The sequence below is a fragment of the Ailuropoda melanoleuca genome, chromosome 14 (genome assembly GCF_002007445.2).
Source record: "Ailuropoda melanoleuca isolate Jingjing chromosome 14, ASM200744v2, whole genome shotgun sequence".
NCBI classification, from domain to species: domain Eukaryota; kingdom Metazoa; phylum Chordata; class Mammalia; order Carnivora; family Ursidae; genus Ailuropoda; species Ailuropoda melanoleuca.
In genome coordinates, this window is record NC_048231.1 from 106,489,884 (window position 1) to 106,513,205 (window position 23,322).

The 23,322-nt window shown below is 40.4% G+C and overlaps 1 protein-coding gene across 2 annotated transcripts in view; it reads left to right on the top strand.

Moving 5' to 3' along the window:
* The first annotated feature begins 27 nt into the window (after window positions 1–27).
* Window positions 28–23,322, top strand: part of ADNP2 (ADNP homeobox 2) — a 28,336-nt gene continuing 5,041 nt past the window's right edge. Inside the window, exons 1-3 of one of the 2 annotated variants that reach the window (XM_002920374.4) lie at window positions 28–1,390; window positions 7,957–8,079; window positions 19,308–19,397. In XM_002920374.4, coding sequence (XP_002920420.1) covers window positions 7,972–8,079; window positions 19,308–19,397 — 198 coding nt within the window. In that variant the 5' untranslated portion in view covers window positions 28–1,390; window positions 7,957–7,971. The remainder of the gene's footprint in view (window positions 1,391–7,956; window positions 8,080–19,307; window positions 19,398–23,322) is intronic. The other variant, XM_019800880.2, reaches the window with a different exon arrangement.

Consider the following 23,322-nt stretch of genomic DNA (forward strand, 5'->3'; position numbering starts at 1 on the left):
GGGCGGGGGGCGGGCTGCGCGGAGAGGAGCAGCTGGGCGCGGGAAGGGCGGTGGGGAGGGCCGCCCCCGCGGGGCGCGCCTCCCCGCAGCCCGGCTCCCCGGAGCCTCTCCCGGGGGCAGCCTGGAGTGACCGCCGAGGTGGGCCCTGCGGGTCCGGTGGCGGGGAGCTCTGGCCTGGGGCGGTTTCACTCCAGGCGGAGAGAGCAGTGGGAGGGCTGCCCGGCAGCTCCGCACTCCGGGCGTGAACGGGCGTGAACGGGGATGATGGCTATGCAGATGTTGACATTAAAATGCTAACTTTTCATCATCTGCCTTTGCCGGCTGCGTTGACGTAGGTTCTGTTGGCAGAATTTCTGCTAACGTTTGGCTTTGGAACGTCAGAGATGAGACCTGCCGGTTCAGATCGTGGGCACTTGCATACTGATAGATACTTTAGGTGTTTTTTGTGAACGTGAGCGGAAGATTTGCTGGAATGCTGTTAACTCGTTATAATTGAATAGAAGGGTAATCACAGCCTGTGGGAAGGAGGGTAGCGGACTTCCCCTGCCCCGAGGCAGGTGCCAGAAGACCTGCGGGGAACACCCGGGTTTACTGCAGTCTGTAGGGCTGGGAGTCTGGGTCCCAGTGGGGCTGCATGTAACTTGCAGGGCTTGTGAAAAGTGCAGGTTCATCTTGGGTCGGAGGTAAGGAATACATGTGTAACTACCCAGAGCCCTCACTGGACAGCTGGCAGGCTGAACTTGGATATTTCGGTTGGAGTTGGTGGTCTTTCCGCGTGGAAGTGACGGTTCTGAGTGTAGAAGGGGACATGGTGCTGCTCTGGACGATGCCCAGGAGTTTGATCGAGAGGTGCATTTAGGGTTACGCGTTGATTGGTTATGGTAGGTGAAGGCGGAGTTGTGGCAAGATACTTACCTGGAGAGATCCCTGGGCGCCTTCTGAACTCGGGTTTGCCATAGGCTCTTGGTGAGTGTATGGGTGTGGTCCCTTTGAGGGGCCAGGTTCCCAGCGTGCTGCGTGTCCTCCACTCTGGCTGTCACACACGTGTTAGGGCCGTGTGTTACACGCTAGCAGACCCTAAGGCTCATGGCTTGCGGAAGGCGCAGGTCTGGGAACATCGGTGCCACAAGTGTTGTGTATTCTTTAAGCTGCTGAAAACAGAAGTCCTGTATTGCAGTGGTCGGGACACTGCATGAGATTTTTGGAGTCTCCGCGCTGTTCTTGCGTTAACTCCTTCATTCTTACAAACTGCTTGCGGCAGCAGCTTGTACTCTCCTGTTTTACAGGTAGGCACCCGAGGCCGGGGAGTAGGTGACTTACCAGAGATTACACAGTTACAAGTTGTGGAACTGATTTGAACCCAGGAAGGACAGTTCCAGAATCTTTGCTGGTGAGACCATGATGTAGTGTTGGCACTCATGTGAAATCCTTTGAGAACTTAGATTTCACAGGAACTCCAAAGTTCTGCGGCTTAAAAAGTATTATTACCAGAACCACTAATTTTTTGGAGTGTATTTTTTCCAGAATGCAATGTTCTTAAATGACCATGATACTAAAAAACAACAAAAGAAACCCTGTAAATGCCCCTTTGGGAAATAATATTTTCTTGTGCACATGAGTGGAATTTTTGGTTGGTCCATACGTACCACACATTGACATTAAAGGTAATTTGCGCTGAACTGAGGTTGATTGACTAGTGCATCCGTGTTCGTCTAATGTTTCCTAACGGTGAAGGTACAGATTTAACGTGCTTATTTTGGGGTGAACCACAGTAACAATGGTGAGGAAATGGGGGTGCTTACATTCGAGAATACAAAGTTCCTGTTCTCCAGATTCAGGAAAGAAGACAGACATTTCCTTGGTCCTACTCCCAAGCCTTGAACAAGTAACTACAGGGCGATTAAAACTTGCCCAATCGCTGACAGCCTTATTTCAGTACCCTCCTGAGAGTTAGCCTCCAGGAAGCAGCCTCAGATAATCGGCCAATCCCTAAACCAGTGCTTCTGAAAGTCCACCAATCCTTGTATGCCGTGCTTCTCAAAACCGTGTAATAAAAGTAGTGCCTATTATGTAAAGCCATACCTCTTTGCTTCCTTGTTTCAGGTACATGCGGATGATGGTCTTAACCTTGGACAGTTCTGTTGAACAACCAGTTCTAGGGAAGGAAGAACCTCAAAGGGTAGAGAGGATAATGGAACTTTAAGGAGGAAATGAAAGGAAGTCTGATAGAGTTGAGTTGAAAGCATCTAACAGTTTTTGTTGAGGCTTTCTCTGGCCAAAGAAGCCAGTGTGGGCTTGAAAGTGACCTTTTGTTTAGTTTTTAGGAACGTCATCATCAGGTTCTTGACAGCTCCTGTTAGGTGAGGCTTTGGGGCTTGAACTCATAACCCTGTGATCAGGATCTGAGCTGAGATCAAGAGGCAGAGGCCCAACCTACTGGGCCACCTAGGCGCACCTAGGTGAGGCTTTTGAAGGCTAGGATCCAATTCAGTGCGTTTCGTTTTTAATAATTCTATTACTTTTTTACTTTATTTCCTAGGATTTAGTATTCTTCAGTTATAAAATGCTAAATGATCCTTCAGTCTCTCCTTTTGCTGAACCTAAGATCTGCTTTTGACATAGATAGTGAAATTTGGAAAACTCATTCCAAATTAGCTTCTCAGAAACTTTGTGTTTCCTTTGTACCCACTGGGAATTCATCCCTCTTACTTGTTAACCCTTCCTCCCCCCCAGCCCCATCCATGTGATTCCAATCTACCTTTTTTGGCTTTACTTTTGGCCAAATATATTGAGACTTTTCCTTTACCTCAATCTTTTTTGATGCCAATCTGTTAACCTAAGACTATTTTGGGCTCCGACTCTGTTCCCATAGCCTTTTTGGCACACTCTGCATGTCTTATGATCTTACCCTGTTTTATCTCTTCTGTTCCCTCATTTTGAACATTTGCTGTATATTACACTCTCTAATAGGCCCCAGACATGCAAAGAAAACATGATTCCTACCCTGAAGAAGTTTAGTCTAATAGGAGAAATAGATATGTAAATAGATCATTGGAACATGGTGCCATGCAAGAAATGTAAACTCAGAGGGGCACCAAGCATGCGCTGGGAGAGGAAGGATTACAAGAGGGCTGTAAAAGTGAAATTGCTCACTCGTAGACATTGTCATTTAAAATCTTGGTTGGTACGGCCAACTTGCCTTCTAAAATTGTAGAAATTATGATTTTTCTACTTAGTTTCACTGCCAGTGAATATTATCAATCTTTAAAAGTTACCGTTCTGATAATTAAAGATTGGCATTCATTATTTTAACCTGGTGTTCTTTAATTTGATTTGACTGGTGGTTTTTTTTTTAGCTTCGATAGCTTGCACATTAAAAAAAAAACTTCTTGAAATAGTTGCAGATTCATAGAAAATTGCAAGTATAATGCAAAGAACTTTTTCCCCGAAACATCTGAAAGTAAGTTGCCAGACAAGATGCCACATTACCCAAATATTGTCTGTTTCCTACAATAAGAGCATACTTCTGCATATGCAGAATACAATCATCAGAATCAGGAAGTCAGTACGTTATTATCATTGAATCTTCAGATCCCATTGAAATTTTGCCAGTGCTCCAATAACATTCTGGTAAAAGAAGCAACTTAGAATTGCACATTGTATTTTTAGTCTCTTCCATTGGGAAACAGTTCCTTACTTTTCCTTCCATGATCTTTTTTTAAAATGGTGTAATTCATGTAGAGTTGTATAGCCATCACCACAATCTAATGATAGAACATTTCTGGCATACTCCAAAAAACCTGTTTCCAGTCCCAGCTAACTGCTAACCTACCTTCTATCTCTGTAGAGTTGTCTCTTCTGAATATTTCACATAAATGGAGTCAGACAATGTGAGACCTTTTGCATCTGGCTTTCATGTAGCATAATGTTTTTGAGATTCATTCATGTTGTGGCGTGCATCAGTACCTAGTTTTTATCACCAAGTAGCATTCTTTTGTATGGGCATATCACATTTTGTTTATCCATTTACCATTTGAAGGAGGTTTGCATGGTTTCCACGTTTTGGCTGTTATGAATAGGGCTACTTTGTGTGGTCTGGACACTTTTGAATATTATAGGCTAGTTATTTTGTAGAGTGTCTGTTAATTTGGTCTAAGAAGTCTACCAGACTTCTGTGAATTACTTTTTCCTTTGGTATGTATGTATGTATGTATGTATGTATGTATGTATGTATTTAGAGGGGAGGGGAGGAGCAGAGGGAGAGGGAAAGAGAATCTTAAGCAGAGACTTCATGCCCAATGTGGAGCCTGACACTGGGCTCTATCTTATGGCCCTGAGATCAGAACCTGAGCCCATATCAAGAGTTGGACGCCAAACCGACTGAGCCACCCAGGCGCCCCTTTTCATTGGTTATTATTAAGTAATTTTTAGGGTGGTGCTTGGAAATCATGTACATATACTGTTTCTCATCAGATTTTCAGTGTATTTAATTATTTATATCACCATGGACTTAAGTTTATATTCTGCTGGGTTATATTTTAGTTACTGTTGATGTATACCAAATCACCCCAGAACCTCATAGAATAAAACATTTGATTAAAACTCGTAATTCTTTGAACGTGGCGTTCAGACCAGAGCAGGGGAGATGGCTTGTTTCTGTTCCTCATCTGGGAAGACTCAAAGGCTGGGATGACTTGACATGTGTCTTCCCTCACATGTCTGGTGATTGATGTTGGAACGTCTCCATGTGGGCTAGTTGAGCTTCCTCGTGACATGGTGTCTGGATTCTAAGTGTGATGGTACCCAGAGAGCAGGCAGAAGCAAGTAGCATTTTTATGCTCTAGTCTTGGAAGTCACATGGCATTACTTCTGCCATACTTTATTGGTGGAGGCAGCCACAAAGTTCTGCCCAGGTTGAAGGGGTGGGGCATAAGTGCCCCACTTGGGCGAGGACTGTCAAGATCATATNTATATATATATATATATATATATATATATATATTTAAGATTTATTTATTTATTAGAGCATGCGTGGAGGGAGAGGGAGAGAGAGAATGTTAAGGAGACTCCATGTCCAGTGCAGCACCTGACATGGGGCTCGATCTCATGACCCTGAGATCAGGACTGAGCCAAGCAAGAGTCAGATGCTTAAGTGACTGAGCCACCCAGGTGCCCCAAGATCATATTGTAAAAGACCATGTGGGACGGGAAGTACTGTTGCATTGTGTTTGGAAAATTCAGTGCCACAGGTTGTAATCTATTACTGTCATTTATTTGATGCTCAAATTGTCCCATATTTGGCTTGTGGGAATTTATTTAAGTTGGTTTCTTTTGAGTCCTTTTGACATGTCTCACCATTCCTTGAGCAACTTTCTTATTTTCTGGTACAGAATAGTCTTAGCTAGTCTTGTCTTTTCCATGCTCTAGCCCTAGAATCAGCCATTTTTCTAAGGAGCCCTGGTTCTTTTTAAAGGAAGGCAGTATTTAGAAAGTAATATTTGAGGGGGGGCACCTGGGTGGTGCGTCATTTAAGCATCCAACTCTTGGTTTTGGCTCATGTCGTGATCTCAGGGTCATGAGATTGAGCCCTGTGTCAGGCTCTGTGCTCAGTTCAGAGTCTGCTTGAGACTCTCTGTTTGTCCCTCCCCCCAGCCCACTTGCATTCATTTTGTCTCTCAAATAAATAAGTAAATTAAAAAAAAAGAAAGAAAGAAAAAGAAAGAAAGATAGATAGATAGATAGATAGATAGATAGATAGATAGATTTGGGCCTTAGGAGTGCTCACTGCTACTGGAGTGTGTAACTGCTTCCAGACTCTCTTAGTGGACAAAGCTATGAAATATACACACACACATTTACAACTGTATTTATTATTTATTTATGTATATATTAAAAATAATAAGGTCACACCTGTACTTCCTATTCTGGTCAAGTGCCACAGGGTTTAGTTTAATTTTATGCCTTTTTAGATATTTTAAAGACAGCTTTATGGAGGTGTAATTTACATACCATACAGTTTAGTTCACTGTTATTTAGTATGTTCACACAGTTTTGCATACATCACCACAGTTGATTTTTAGAACATTGTCATTGTTCTAAAAAGAAATCCTGTCCCCTTAGCTGTCACCTTCCATTCCTCCACAGCCATAGGCAACTACTGTTCTACTTTCTGTCTCTGTAAATTTGTCTGTTCTGGACACATTTTATGAATGGAATCATACAATATGTGGTCCTATGAGTCTGGCTTCTTTTACTTAGCATAATATTCCTCAGGGGTAATCCACATCGTAGCACCTGTCAGTACTTCATTTCTTCTCTTCATTTCTTTTTATGGCCAAACATTTCATTGTGTGGATATACCACATTTTATTTATCCATTCATCAGTTGATGGACATGTGGGTTGTCTCTGCTTTTTGGCTATTATGAGTAATGCTGCTATGAACATTTGTGAATGTCTTTGTTTGGATGCATATTTTTAATTTCTCTTGGGTGAAATTGATGATTCATATGGTACCTATATGTTTCATCTTTTGAGAAACTGCCAGACTGTTTTCCAAAGTGACTGCCCTATTGTACATTATTACCCCAGTGTATGAGAGATCCAGTTGCTTCACATCCTTTCCAACACTTGTGTTTTTTCTTTTTAAATTATAGTCATCTTAGGGTCCTATTTAGTAGGTATAAAGTTACATATTTCATTGTGGTTTTGAGTTTCATTTCCTCACAGCTAATGTTATTTAGCATCTTTTCATGTGCTTAATGGCCACTTGCATATTATCTTTGGAGAAATTCAGATCTTTTGCCCATTTTCTTTTCTTTTTCGTTCTTTCTTTTTTTTAGATTTATTATTTTTTAGAGAGAGAGCAGGAGGGGCAGAGGAAGAGGGAGAGAGAAGCTTGGGCACTCTGCACTGAGCACAGAGCCTCACGTGGGGCTGGATCCCATGACCCTGAGATCACGACCTGAGCTGAAACCACCAGTTGGACACTTAACAGGCTACACCACCCAGGCACCTCTCTTTACCCATTTTTAAGTTGGATTATTTGTCTTTTAATTATTGAGTTACAAGAGTTCTTTTCTTTATATATTCTGGATATAAGTTCCTTACCAGAAATAGGATTTGCAAATGTTTCCTCCCATTTTGTGGATTCTCTTTGCTTTTTTGATATGGTTTCCTTTGAAGTGTAAAAGTGTTTTATTTTGGGAGCGCTTGGGTGGCTCAGACTGTGAAGTGTCTCCTTCAGCTCAGGTTGTGATCCTGGGTGCTGGGATTGAGCTCCGCATCTGGCTCCCTGCTCAGTGGGGAGCCTGCTTCTCCCTCTCCCTCTGCCCTTCCCCTGCTCCTGCTGTGTGCTCTCTCTCTCTCTCCACTCTCTCACTCAAATAAATAAATAAAACAAAAGTTTTATTTTGATGAAGTCCAACTTCTCTTTTTCTTTAGTTAGTGGTTTTTGGTGTCTTATCTAAGGGTCCATTGCCAAATCCAGGTTCATGAAGATTTATGCCCGTTTTCTTTAAAGAGAGTTAACGTTTAAGCTCTTACATGGAGGTGTGTGATCCATCTTGAGGTGATTTTTGTGTGTGATGGAAGAGAAGAGTCCAGCTTCATTCTTGAGCATGTGCATATGTATCTGTCCTAGCATGATTTGTTGAAAATTACTCTGTTCTTTTTTTTTTCTAATATTTATTTATTTGAGAGAGAGAGAGTGCACGGTGGTGAGGGGCAGAGGCAGAGGGAGAGTCTCAGGCAGACTCCATGGTGAGAGTGGAGCCCGATGGACTTGATCTCATGACCCCAAGATCATGACCTGAGCTGAAACCAAGTAGGGTGCCCAACTGACTGTGCCACCCAGCTGCCCTGAAAATTACTCCATTCTTAGTGTTTTACCAACTCAGTTAAATACATAGATGTCAATATAGGTACTCAGTTTTGTTTTCTTTTTCCTTTTTTTAAGGAAAAAAATTCAAAAATGTTTCAAATTCCTGTGGAAAATCTTGACAACATCAGGAAGGTACGAAAAAAGGTGAAAGGCATTCTTGTGGATATTGGGCTTGACAGCTGCAAGGAGTTGCTCAAGGTAAGAGTACATAAGTGAGGTTAAGAGAAGACAGTAACATTAGAGATGCAGGGTTGGCTTTATGGAGGTGAGATCTGAATCGGGAGCGTTCAGAATGGGTAAGGTTCCTCAAGGTGGAAATTGCTAATATTTCAAACGACTGCATGAGAGCATAATTAGTTCTTATTTATGTCTTTCTGACTTAAAGTGAGCTATTTTAAGCTGTTCGAGTTTTTAAAGTTACTTTTAGGTGGGCTTTTTGTAGTTATTAGTTATCAAATATATTTGTTTTTGATCTTTGAAGGGAATGTGTTGAATTACTTGTTATTTTAGCAAAATAAGACCCTAACTTAATCCCCTGGATTGTTGGAGTAATTACCAAATGGGGATTCATATATGATGTGATAGGACTTTTCTCATTTGTGAATTTAATATATGCAGTTTTAACAAAAGTTTCAAAATTAAGGTCACGGTCACATACTCTGATAAGTTGTGTTCTCATAATTTTTTCCTTTCTTATAACTTGAGGATATATGGCTGGCATCTATAGTAAAGAAATAGAAATTGTTAAGTAAGGCTTGGTGTGTTTTAAAGCCATTGGTAATTCTGTGCATGTTCATTCATAACTGTAAAAATAAGGACCATGTCTACTTTGAGTTTTTTTTAAAACTTGTGAACTGTTCACTTCACAGTATTAGTCTGGGAAGGGTTCAGTTTCTTATTTTTCAAATCTCAGACTTTCATCTAGATTGATTTTATTTATAAAAAGGTGATCCAGTACTGAAAGACTAATAATTACCCGGATCCTCATTAATGGCCAGGATTGATTTTTGCCCTCAAGTAGACAAATACTAATTTCTGAAGGACCCCAGGTAATTCTCTGTTCAGACTTTGCCCCCTCAGAGATCTCTTCCCTCTGAAATGCTGCCTTCTCTCTTCTCTGTTGTCTTACCTGCTCTGTTTGCTTCAAAGCTCTCATAGTACCTGGTATTATTTATTGTCTGTCTCCCCCGCCCCAAATGTAAGAGGACAAGGACCTCTTCATTTTGTTAATCCACTATTACCTGTGATCAGAATTGTGGTCTGGCACATAGATGTTTAATCTATCTATATATCTTTTTTTTTTTTTTTAAGATTTTATTTATTTATTTGACAGAGACAGCCAGCTAGAGAGGGAACACAAGCAGGGGGAGTGGGAGAGGAAGAAGCAGGCTCATAGCGGAGGAGCCTGATGTGGGGCTCGATCCCATAACGCCAGGATCACACCCTGAGCCGAAGGCAGACGCTTAACCGCTGTGCCACCCAGGCGCCCCTATCTACATATCTTTTTAACAAATAAGTTTTGAATGAATGAACAAAAGTAAAACCCCAAGTAGAGCGATACTTTTAATAATAGACTATGACCAAAAGTCCATTTGCAAATAAAAGGATGGCGGAGGTACCAGAGTGGAAGTTCTTGGGTAGGTACTCCTGCTCAGGAGTAGTCCTAAAGTAGGAGAATCTCAGAGTTCTTTGCATTTCGGTAAGTCCTATTTGATGCATGAGGACGAAAGCAAGGTCATTATTTGGAGATAAGATTGAGCACGTAGATAGTAGACATAGTCCATTGTCAGTAGATAAGTCATGTGAAGTTCCTGGACCCAGTTCCAATACAACACCAGGTGTTCTGGTTTCCCACGTGTGGGAGTTCTCCGAAGTGGGGAGTAAAATTGTTATGGAGGCTTCATTACATAGTCAGGATTGATTAAGTCATTGACTGATTCAACCTCCAACCCCCTCACCTCCCCAGTAGTTGGGGAGGCCTGAAGGTTCCAACCCTCTGTTCACAAGATTGGTCCTCCGGGGAGCCAGCTGTGCCCTTGAGTAGGGTCAACAAGTCACCCTCATTAATAACAAGACATCCATTGTACCTTTATGGTTTTGAAGCATTTTCAGGAACTGTGAAGGAAGACCAAATTTATCTGAGGAATACATATTTGGTCATCTGAATGACCTTATAAATCATTTCTTACAACTTTCTTGTAAATCATTTTATCGCAATAAGTACATGTATTTAAGTAGTATTTGTAGAGAATATATAAATAAGCCAAGAATACAAGTGTATGTGTACAGATACAGGATACTTCAAATGATACTATATGGGAACCCCCTACAGTGGGGCCTGACATGTGGTAGGTGCTCAAAAAATGGACCCTGAAGGAATAGTACTACCCTTCAGTAGACAGGCTGAGAATGCTCTTGGATCAGTGGGGATAAAGAGATGCCTTTTATTTTAGTCTTGACTCAGCTAATTATGTGCCCTTGGGCAAATCTGTTCATCTTTGGGCCTGTGTCTTTACTGCAGTGAAAGACTGGAGAGAATTAGGATACTAGGATACTCTCCTCTATTAGAGAGATGACAGTTTAGCAGGAGCAGAGAGACAAACACCAGTAATAGTGAGAAACAGGCAGAAAGATAGCTTCTAGCAGGGGAGGCTAGAGTAGCCTTTTTGGAGATGAGATTGGAACTGTTTTTTGTTTGTTTTTAAAGAACGGGTAGCATTATCCAGTGGAAAGAATTAGAAGGGGTATTCCAGGAACATGGAATTTAAAACCACAACCCAGTTGATTAACCCCCATCAAACCAGGCTGAGTGAGATCAGGAACACATTACCCTTTAACCAGATTAAACAGTCATTCTCATTTTATCCTGTCTGCTTTAACATTTGCTCGTGTGTGTGTGTGTGTGTGTGTGTGTGTGTGTGTGTGTGTGTGTAATACTTCAAGTCTTCAAGTGTGTGTTTTCTAAGAATAAGGATAGTCTCTTACATTACCACAGGATGGTTATCAGCTGAAGTAAGCTGGTATTTTTATCTTGTCTGATCATTTATAGTACTCCTACCTGTCTGTGACGGACCCAGTCAAGGATCAGGCATGGCCTTCAGTTGTCATGTCTCTTTTTTTCGTCTCTTTTGAGTGTGAATTCACTTTTTACGTGGAATTCTGCTCCATAATTGGTTTTGTTTTATTCTTAGATAAAACATCAGTAACAACTAAAATTTTGCATCCTTGTATCCTTTGTTTTTGACATTGTATAGAACAATACTCCTCACTAACTTCTGTTTTCTTAGTTAGCCTAAGAATGTGTTTACTCATCTGAATTTGTTCGAGAATTGTTTACTATCTTAACTGCTGACACAGATATGTACATACTTCTCAAGGGAAAATTGAGAGATTTGAATGGCTTACGACTATTAAGTTAGATTAACTATTGGGTTAAATGTTACTAATTCTTTTGGGGGAAAAGTTTTGTTTTTTTAAATCTGTAGTTCTGCATTTTATAAAATTGTTTAAAAATCAAGCATTGTGAAGTTCAGTTTAGAAAAATTAGAAAATATACACAGAAACATAGATAAAGAAGACTCATTTGTAAGCCATTACCCAAAATACCCATTGTTAACATTGTTGGATGTCTTTCTAGATTTTTTTTAAGTGGGAGATCAAACTAAGATACTGTATTAGCTTTGTTTTGTCTTTTCACTGAATCTCGTATTAAGAATTCTTTTCCGTGTCAGATGCATTTATTCTTCATCCACCATAGTACTTAGAATTTCTTGGTTTCAAGCAACAGAAACCAACACTAGACCAACTCAAGCAAAGAGAATTTACTGGAAGACTGAGGCTTCCAGAGTCTGCACTGGAGACTGAAGGAGCTGAGGGAACACCTGTCCGTGATTCTTTCCACTTCCTTACCCAGCATTTCAAATTTTAGTGGGGTGTCACTCTGCCTTCTCTGATCTCCAGTGTGTCTGGGACTCCTTTTGTCCCAAGAGTTAAGACCTCAAATTTTAGGCTATATAGTTCTTTTTTTTTTTTTTAAATATATTTTATTTATTTATTCGACAGAGATAGAGACAGCCAGCGAGAGAGGGAACACAAGCAGTGGGAGTGGGAGAGGAAGAAGCAGGCTCATAGCTGAAGAGCCTGATGTGGGGCTCGATCCCCGATCGCCGGGATCACGCCCTGAGCCGAAGGCAGACGCTTAACCGCTGTGGCACCCAGGCGCCCCTAGGCTATATAGTTCTTGTTGAAAGCCTGAGAAAAATGAACTTTAGGGAAGACAGACTCTTCCAAGACCCTTATCTTTTGTAAAAGTACTCATTAGAGTCTTTCCCTTTTTAAGTACGCGGTTCATTGGCATTAATAATATTCACACTGTTTTGCAACTATCTGCAGTATCTACAGTTGATCCCTGAACATCATGGGGGCTAGGGGCACCGACCCCCTTCCTCTGCACAGTCAAATCCAGGTATAACTTTTGACTCCCCCCAAACTTAGCTACTAATAGTCCGCTGTTGTCCAGAGTCCTTACTGACAGCATCAACAGTCAACAAATGTATGTTATATGTATCATATATTGTGTTCTTACAATAAAGTAAATTGGAGAAAAGAAAATGTTAAGAAATTGTAAGAGAAAATGCATTTACAGTACTAAATGTGTATTCATTGAGAAAAAAAAATCTGTGCATAAGTGAACCTGTGCAGTTCAAACCTGTGTTGTTTAAGGGTCCACCGTGTTTCCAAAATTTTCATCACCTCTAAGCATGAAACAGTTACTCTCCATCCTCTCAACCGCAGCCCCTGGTAACCTATAATCTACCCTAGCTCCATAGGTTTGCTAACTGTAGGTGTTTTGTGTAAGTGGAATTTTTTTGTGTCTGGCTTATTTCACTTATGTTAATGTTTCAAACTTTGTCCATGTTGTAGCATGTATCAAAATGTAATTCCTTTTTATGGCTAAATCATATCCATTGTATGAATATTCCACATTTTGTTGAGCAGTTCATCTCTCATTAGACATCAGGGTTAGTCCATGTTTTGGCTGAAGGGTGCTGCAGTGAGCTTTGGCTTACAAGTATCTATTTGAGCTCCTGTTTTCAATGTTTTGGGGGATATACCTAGGACTAGAATTGCTAGGTCATGTGATAATTTTGTGTTTAGCTTTTTGAGGAACTACCAAACTACCACTGTTTCCACAGTGGCTTCACCCTTCTCCACTCCTGCCAGCAGTGTGTAAGGGGCCCGCTTTGTCCACATCCTTGCCAACACTTGCTATTTTCTCTCTTTTTTTCCCTTCCTCTTTTTCTCCCCTGCTCCCTTGCCATCCTAGTGGCTAATGATGTTGAGCATCTTTCATGTGTTTTTTGGGAGGCGTTTGTATACCTTCGTCAGAGATTTCTGTTTAAATCCTTTAGTCAGTTTTTAACTGGATTGTCTTTCCGTTGTTGAATTGCAGTTCTTTATTCTGGATGTTAAACTCTTACTAGATATGATTTGCAGATATTTTCTCCCATTCTGTAGGTTTCTTTTGACTTTCTTTCAATGCACAAAAATTTTAAATTTTGATAAAGTCCAGTTTACCTATTTTTGTTATAGTTGTTGCTGGTGCTTTTTATGTCATATCTGAGAATCCATTGCCAAATCCAGGCATGAAGATTCTTTTGTATGTTTTCTTCTAAGAGGTTTATGGTTTTATTTCTTTTTGTTTAAGTCATTGATCCATTCTTATTTTTAAAGAGTTTATTTATTTGAGAGAGCAAGTGAGAGAGAGAGAGAGGGAAGGAGTAGGGGGAGGGGCAGAGGGAGAGGGAGAAGCAGACTCCCTGCTGAGCGGAGAGTCCAAAATGGGGCTCCATCTCGGGATCCTGAAATCACGACCTGAGCCGAAGGCAGACATTTAACCTATTGAGCCACCCAAGCGCCCCTCATCGATCCATTCTGAATTAATTTTGATTGGAAATTCATTGTCCCAACACCATTTCTTGAAAAGACTGTTTTTCCCTCATTGAATGGACTTGGCATCCTTGTCAAAAACCAGTTGGCTGTGGTGTTTGGGTTTATTTCTCAATTCTCTTCGATTGGTCTGTATGTCCTTATGCCGGTACTACTTTTTTTTTTTTTTTTTTAAGATTTGATTTTTAAGTCTTCTCTGTACACAACCTGGGGCTTGAACCTACAGCCCCAAGATCAAGAGTCGCATGCTCCACTGAATGAGACAGCCAGGTGCCCCTACACTGGTCATTACTGTAGCTTTGTAGTGTTTTCAGATCAGGCAGTGTGAGCCTTCCAAATTTGTTCTTTTTTTTTTTTCCTTTCAATATTGATTTGGCTATTTGGGACCCCTTGCAATTCCATATGAATTTGAGGATTGGTCTTTCCATTTCTGCAAAAGAGACTTGGAATTTCGATAGGGGTTGTGTTGTAGGTCACTTTGGGTAGTGTTGATGTCTTAACAATATCCTTACCCATGAGCACAGCATGTCTTTCTGTTTGTTTAGGTACTTATTCTTGGTTCTTCACTGTATCAAGGTTATTTCTTTGCTGTCCTGTTCAGAGTGGCCATTTCTGCGGGTGACCCTATACTGAACTGTGCGTCAAACCATGGGTTAGATTGAGACATTTAAACCAGTGCTTACAAATTGTCATGTCCTGAACCCAACCCCTATAGCAAGCAATCTTTAGAGACCTGTATATATATAAAGAGATGTTCAAAAATTTATTAACCTGGTTCTACATTTTAGCTATAAAAACATATTGAAATATGTTTAGTATCTTCTATTTACTTCCTAATCGTTTTTTTCTTTCTTACTAGCTTTTTTTTTTCCCCCTGCATCTGGCTTTGGAGAACACTGCCTCCTCTAAACCCTCTTTCCTTATCTCCTGTGACAGAACATTGCTGTTTGTTTCTTCCTTTTACAGTATTTTCTTATAAAAAATTTAAACTTATAGAAATCTTGAAAGGGCTGTACAGTGCAAACCCATCTGCCTACCACCTAAATTCTACGAAATTATCATTTATATATGTGTGTGCATATATATAGTCACCTATAAAACAATTACATATATTGTATGTATATATAAATAATTATATATATTAAACAATTATGTATTTGTATTTAGCCCATCATTCTAGCTTATTTTTTGATGCATTTCAAAGAAAGTTGCAGCAACAGTACATTTTACCCTTACATTCTTCAGTGTACATGTCACTAGAGTTTAGTGTTCGTTAGTTTTTTGGGCAGGGTGAGGGGAAGGAATTCATATGCTGTGAAGTGCACTTAAGTTTCTCCAAATGATGATTTTTGATGTGCATATCCTCTGTAATACAAGTCTCCCATCAAGATATAAGATAGTTCCATCAGTCTGGAAAGTTTTCCTCACGCTCTGTTGTGGTCAGTCCTTGTCCCCACCCCGCTGGCTACCACTGTTCTGAAATTCTGCACTGTACATTGCCGGTTCTGCAGTTTTATGTAAGTGAAATTATATGTGCTCCCGTGAGAGATTTTTCTGTGTGGTTGCAGTATTCCCTTACATGGATGGGTTAGTATTGGTCCTCTCTCCTGATGGTGGACACCTAGGCTGTTCCCGGTTTTTGGTTATTATGAATAAGTTTCTCCTTATAAAAGTATTTTTGGGAACCTCTGTTTAGTTTTATAGGAGATGGTTGTTGTATGTTCTGCACTCCTGTCAGTACTGTAGGAGGCTTTCAGTCGTACCTTTACCATTTGTGGTATTGGTTTTTTAAAAAATTTTTGAAATAAAGGGGTGCCTGAGTCGGTTAAACGTCTGCCTTCGCCTTAGGTCATGATCTCAGGGTCCTGGGATCGAGACCCATGGTGGGCTCTCTGCTCAGTGGGTAGCTTGTTTCTCCCTCTCCCTCTCCCTGCCACTCTGCCCACTTGTGCTGTGTTTTCTCTCTCTCTCTGTCAAATAAATAAATAAAATCTTTAAAAGAATGGTTTTGAAATAAAGCTGTATTACGGTAGCAGTAAGAATGTTCATTATGTTACCACACAGTGCGATTGTTAGCTGCATGTTCTCTGTAGGTCCCTTTTTCAGGTTGAGGAAGTGCCTTATTCCTACCTTGGTGAGAGCAAAAACTATGACTAGATGTATGAATTTTGTTAAAATGATCAAGATAATTGTCTTCTTAATGTCTAATATAGTGAACAATGTGGTTTGATTTTCTTTTTTAAAAAGTAAACTCTTAAACCAGCCTGTATCTCTGGGAGAAATCCTGCTCGGTTCTTTTTATGTGTTGGCTTGATTAGCAGAGTTTTGGTTAAGGGTTTTTGGCATCTGTATTCATGACTGATATGGTCTGTAGTTTTAATTTTTTGTAATATCTTTGTCTAGTTTTGGTGTCAGGGTAATTCTGGCCTCATGGAATGAACTGGGAATTGTTTCTTCCTCTTTATTTTCTGGAAGTTTGTGAGTTGATGATGTTTCTTTTGTAAATGTTCAGTAAAATTCCTAACAAAGCCATCCGGAATTGGAGTTTTCTTTGTGGGAAGGTTTTGTTTTTGCTTTTATTTTATTTTATTTTTTATACATAGCATGAGCACGACTGGAGGAGGGGGAGTGGGGGAGAGGCAGAGAGAGGGAGAGAGAGACTCTCAGGCAGACTTCCTGCTGAGCATGGAGCGCATTCCGTGCTGGGTCTCCTGACCCTGAGATCATGACCTGAGGCAAAATAAAGAGTCGGATACTTAACTGACTGAGCCACCCAGGTGTCCCACTTTGTGGGACTGTTTTAGCAATGAATCCAGTTTCTTGACTTAGATACCAGGCTATCATGTTATCTGATTTTATTTTTTTTTTTTGAGTGAGCTTTGGTAGTTTGTCTTCTTTTGAGGAATTTATCCATTTCAGCTTAAGTTGTAATATTTACTGTCATAAAGTTCATATTATTACCTTATCTCTAGGAGCTGTAGCGATCTTGTTTTTTAGGTCTTTGTTTTCTCAGTACTTAATGCTGTAAATTTCCCTTTATGCATTGCTTTAGAAGCATCCCACAAATTTGATTTACTGTGTTTCCATTTTCATTCAGTTTTGAAATATTGTCTAATTTCACTCCTGATTTCTTCTTTGATCCATGGATTAGAAGTATGTTGTTTAATTTCTAGGATTTGGGGATTTTCTAGATACCTTTTGTTACATATTTCTATTTAATTTTGCTTTAGTCAGAGACTGGAATTTATAATTATTTTAGTCCTTTTAAATTTATTGTGACTTATTTTATGGCTCTGCATAGACTCTGTCTTGGTAAATGTTTTATGTGGATTTGGGTGGAGAGGTCTGTCAGTGTTAGGTAAGGTTGGTTGGTTGTGTTGGGTCCTTTCTGTCCTTCCTGATTTTTGTGTGCTGTTCTACCACTCACTGAGAGAAGAGGGTATGTTTGACACTTCCAGCTATAAATTTGGAATTGATTATTTCTCTTTTCAGTTCAGTCAGTTTTTGCCTCATGTACTTTTCTCTTTCTAAAGTGCGTACACGTTTGGATTGCTTTGTTCTGCTAGTGAATTGACCCTGTTGCCATTATGAATGACTTCCTATCCATGTTAATACTCTTTTTTCCTCCTGAAATCTACTTTGTGTGGTGGTAATATAATTACTCCAGGTTTCTTTTGATCAGTGATAGCATGACACATCTTTCTTTTTACCCTTAGCCTGTCTGTGTCTTTATAGTTAAAGTGAGATTTTTGTAGATAGCATATAATTGGATCTTGTTTTTGTTTGCTCAGTCTCATAGCCTGTGCCTCTTAATTTAAGTATTTAGACCAGGGGTGGGTAAACTATGGTGTGTGGGCCAGACCTGGCTTGCTGTCTGTTTTGTAAATAACCCTTCATGGAACGTAGCCGTGCTTGTTGGTGTTTAGGGCTGCTCTTGTGCGTGGTGGTGGCACCGACTTGTTGAGTGGGAGCGCGAATGGCTGGCAGAGCCCTGAGTATTTTTCTGCCCTTTACTTCAGGAAAGGTTTCCAGCCCCTGTTATTTAATATTAATTAATGGTTATTGATGTGGTTGGGTTTAGATCTTCCGTCTTGCCGTTTGTTTTTACTTGTCTTTTCTGTTTTTCTTTTTTATTCTTTCTGTGCTTTCTTTTGGATTGAATATTTTTTTTTATTCCATTTTATCTCCATTATTGCCTTATTAACTATATGTTTTTGTTCACCTTTCTAATATACTGCATCACATATAAGAACGTTACAAGGGTCGCCTGGCTGGCTCAGTTGGTGGAGCAGGCAACTCTTGATCTCAGGTTTATGAGTTTGGGCCCAATGTGGGGTGTAGAGATTACTTTAAAAAAAAAATTAAAATTAAAAAAAGTAAAAGAACCTTATAATATTAGGCTTTTGCTTCCCATTCCAGCCTTTGTGTTATTGTTACCATACATTTTACTTCTATTTATGTTATAAACCTCAGAATATGTTATTTCCAATTTAAATCCTTATAATAATTTGTACTTTTCTCTAGTTCTGAGTTGACTTGGTAAGCAGTGTATTAGCATAGGTATATTTGAAGGCAGTGTTATATTATTATCTGGCTTAAGTAATTCTTTTTTATATTACAAATCTTTATTATAAAAACAGCAATATAAACTGTGAAAGTTAGAAAATACAGGTAGTGACTTCTTTAGAAAATAAAATGTAAAATGCCACGTTCCTGCCACACAGAGATTGTGCCGGCATTAGCACCTGTTGTTCAGCTTCCTTTCTTCTGTGCGTGTGAACCGTCTTCACCACAGTGAGCTCATATTGATCATACTTTTTTATTACTTTCCCGTTACTTTCATCTTTCTCTGTCATTGAATATTTGTCTTTCTTGTCTAACACCCAGTCCACATTCGCATCTCTCAATTTTCCCCCGAATATATTTTACGCTTGGTTTGTTTAACCCAGGATTCAGTGTGAACCCCATTGCGTCTGGTTGTTGGGTTCTCAGTGTCCAGCGCCCCCGCCCCTCTTCTCACCCCCTTTCTGTTGTGTTAGCCATGCCCTTGTCCACTGCCCTGCCCTCCGCAGGGCTGACTCTGGGTATCCTTGGTCAGGCACACACTGGGAGCTCCTGCTTCATGCTTTCCCGGGCAAATCCTCCCCAGTGCTCACCACTGATGGAAGATGGTGTTCACTCATGCAGCTTTGCTCTTTTAAAAATTATTGGTGGGAAATCTCATCTGTTTATTTCTTATAAAACTATAATAATTTTTAAATATAATTTAAAACTTTAATTTTTACCTGGATTATTTCAGCCAGTTCCTCCTTTCTCATGCTTTATGGGTGCTTTGCCACAGTCTGCTCATGGCCTGTGTTTTCATTTCACTTTCCCATGCAGATTTCTTAGGTGCTAAATAATCCCTTCAGGTTATTAGATATTTTTTTATCTTCTGAAATTGCTTAATGATCTCTCTTTTTCTCCATTTTTAAAAGGACCTTAAAGGCTTTGATCCAGGAGAGAAGTATTTTTTTAACACATCATGGGGAGATATTTCTCTCTGGGAACCTTCTGGAAAGAAAGTGGTATGTATTTTTGTATTTGATTTTTATATTTCCTCAGAGATTGGGGGTAAGTGTCACTTCAGTTCCGGGGAGCATCACATGTGTTGGGATCACTAATGAATAAGGGGAGGTGTATAATGTAAACATTCAGGGAAGGAGAAGGAAAAACACAGGTAAATGCTTTACAGTATGGAATCATTGTGACTTTGAGAGTTTTCTGTATATGAAGTCGATAATGTGATGCAGTGAAATTACCATTTGCCCTTGATCATAAGATGCTACTCATGTAAGAAGGGCCTTGGATTTATAACTCTTTGGAGTAAAAAGAATTGCTATGTCATTATGATGAGGGGTCATCCTGGTTTCAGAAGCTTCATTAAAAATACAGATCTTTGATAGGGCGCCTGGGTGGCTCAGTCGGTGAAGCATCTGCCTTTGGCTCAGTTCCATGATCTCAGGGTTCTGGGATCAAGCCCCATGTCAGGCTCCCTGCTCAGCGGGGGGCCTGCTTCCCCCTCTACCCCTCCCCCTGCTCGTGTGCCGTGTGTTCGCTGTCTTTTTCTCTCCCTTTCCTCCTCTCAAGTAAATAAAATCTTTAAAAAAAAAAAATGGACCTTTGAGATGAGGAACACAATTTATAATAATTTGAGACCACAAACCTAAGCAGATTGAAGCTAAATTCTCCTTATTAAAGTGTTTTCTTATGGAAAACCTTTCCTGCCACCTAGCCATCCATAACACTAGCACCTTCCTCAGTAGTAAGCTCAGCATGTCCCAGATTCGATTTAACTGTCCCAGTCTCCACCACTCTCTTCTCTCCCCTCCAGTTGTTCATCTGTATTGGCCTTGGGACTTTTGGCTTTAACATTTTTTCCTATTTCTAGTCAGTCATTGTTCTGTCACAGTTTTCTTTAAAAAACGTTTCTGTTGCCAGTGTCCTCCTGAGTTCTGCTTTTCTGCCTTTGTGCTTTGCCCCACCTGTTGGTCTCCTGCCCTCCTTGACCCACACTCCCCTTTCTACCATCAGATGCAAGATGCCTTGAGACCACTTGATTTGGTTATTCTCCTGCTTGAAATAGCACATGGCTGTTCAAGTATGACTTGCTTTGAAGACCTTGACTTCATGAATCTTTTCTTAGGTCTCACCGATTTTTCTTTTCTGAGTTCTCAGAAGAGCCTATAAAGTAACATGCAGTATAATGTATAATTATAAGCTTTTCATCAAGAAACACTTTTTGAGTGCCTGATTCAAATAGGCACAAGTTAGGTATTTTTCCTTAAGGAGTTTGTTTTTGTTGGGGTGAATAGGGCCTAGGTATAATGTGTTAAATAACCATACAAAATAGTAGAGATTGAATTTGTTGAGTAGATACTGTATTCAGCAAACTCACCACTGCCTGGTGTGGTAGAGACTGTGCTGGCTGCTAGTCAAGTGCCTTACTCCTCTTTGTTCCTGAGGTAGCAGAAAGGTGCACACAGGCTGGAATATGTGGCTGATGCTACAGTGAGGTTCTCAAGGGCTCAGGGGAAAGATTTGTTAGATGTTTAGGTTTTGGGAACAGAGGCCTACTGAAGTTCTGCTAGATGACGGAGCTCAATTAGTGTAGGACCCAAGGAAGCAGCCTCAGACGGACCGGCAGGCGGATGGTGCACTGTCCAGGGTAAGGTTCTGCCAGCACCCAGTCCTCCTCACTCTGCTGTTATGCATCTGGCCTTGTCATTTTCCTTCCTCTGTTGCCAGTAGGGCCCAGGTCTCTTACCTTGCTCCGGAGTGATCACTCATCCTGGAGCTTTCACAGGGGGCTTTTATGGGAATATAGGCTTTTATTTCTCTTGAGTAAGTGCCTAGGCCTTAAATTGCTGGATTGTATATGGTAAATAAATATATATTTATCTTTGTAACAAACTGCCAGACTGTTTTCCAAAGTGGCTTTACCATTTTGCTTTTCCCCCAGTGATGTGGGAGGTCCACTTACTGTGCATCGAAGTACACTTGATTCTGCTGGGTTATGGTGCTTATGGGTTTATCCACTTATTTCCATTTTAATAGGTGTGTAGTGGCCCCTTCTCTGGTTTTAATTTGCATTTCCCTGGTGACTAATAATGTTGAGCATATTTTCATATGTTTTTTTGGCATCTGGAGGCCCTCTTTGGTAAAGTGTTCCAGTCTTTTGCCCATTTGCAAAAAACTGGGTTATTTTTTCTTACTGGTAATTGAATAGGCATATAACATGTATTCTGGATACAAGTCCTTTATTAGGTATGACATTTGCAAATATTGTTTCCTAGGCAGTGGCTTGTCTTTTTATTTTTTAAACAGTGTCTTCCAGAGCAGAAGCTTTCTTACTTTGATGAGGTCTGGTTTATCAATTTTTTCTTTTATGGATCATGTTTATGTTTTCATATTTAAGAAATCTTTCCCTAACCCAAAGATCTGTTCAACACTAACAGTAACATGCAACTGTTAGTAATTTCTGTTGGGTCTTTCCTTGAGTGTAATTTTCATTGACTAACTGGTTTTTTACTATAGTATTTCATTGAGTAAAAAACACATCATTTAGAAAAATGTACCTGCCTGGCTGGCTCAGTCGGTGGAGCACGCTGCTCTTCAGTTTGGGGTTGTAAATTCGAGTCTCCCTTTGGATGTAGAGATTACTTAAATAATAAATAAATAAATAAATCTTTAAAAATGTATAGTTCAAGTGTAGTTGACATCAAGCGTTATATTAGTTTCAGATGCACAACCGTGATTCAGTAACTCTTTACATTTCTCAGTGCTCACCACGATAAGTGCAGTCACCCTCTGTTACCATATGTTACTACAGAAGTATTGACTATGTTCCAAGACACACCGTTTTTTAATGACCTCTAATAACACTAAAGCAATACTTCATTTAAACTGTGTTGTTCATTGAAAGTTGTAAGGTGTGTCCAGATTTCTGAGATAGTAAAATATGGGTGGAAAAAAAGGTCTTTTAGAATCAGTGAAATACGGGTTATTGTTTTTTTAGTTTGTGGTCTAGGGTCGGCCATTGCCTTAGGTTTATTCTAGATCCTGTCAGAAATGCCAGAACCTGGGATTTTGCTAATTTCTGAGAAGATAGTTCCACGTTGTTGTACATGTTTGGTTGGTATCTCTGACTTGTGGCAAGAGCGAAACCTGTATGAATAGGAGAGAGAGGGTGACACAAACTACTGAATACATGTGTGGGGGAGTTTGAGAGCACAGGCTTAAGAAGGACGGGGTGAAGCAGTGTCTCAGGTCTCTCCCACTGCCAGAGGCGGGACCTTGAAGGGTTTAGTCGGCCCAGGTCTTCCGTTCCTCCTCCATGAAACCGGGGCCAGGCGTTCTGTGGTTCACCAGCTCTAGGGTCTGGAGACTCATGAGTCCAAAGACTTCATGACTCTCAAACCTTCACAAACCAGCAACTTTTTGGATGTTTGACATCGCATTTCTCAGTTGGCCAGCTCTTGTACAGATGTCTGTCCTCATGCCCCAAGCTTGTTGAATTCCCCCATGTTTGCCCTAGAGAGGAATTCTACATTGTTGGTCTGTGTTCTGGCCTGGAACTCCCTCAGGATTGTCGTAGCTCTTTTCTTCCCGTTTGTCACATAGTTTACTGGACACTTGCATGTGTTGAGCACTGTCCATTTGGTTCTTGCCTTCTCTAGGAATGAGGGAAGTAAAAGTAATGATTGGTTTGACAACTTGCATGTTAAGTTATTTGCAGATAAATTCTAGAGGTTTAGAATGTGGAGTAAAAATAACATTGGAACCAAGGGAAATGGGATGAGAAGGGGAGAAACAAACTTTCTCTCGCAGAGAATTGAGTGAGTTTCTTACACTGGAGTAACGAAATTGTGGCTTAGAAGATGGCTTGGAAAGGCCAGTGAGCGAGGCACTGTGGGCCGGGTCCTGTGTGTACGGTCTGCAGAAATAGCTGCT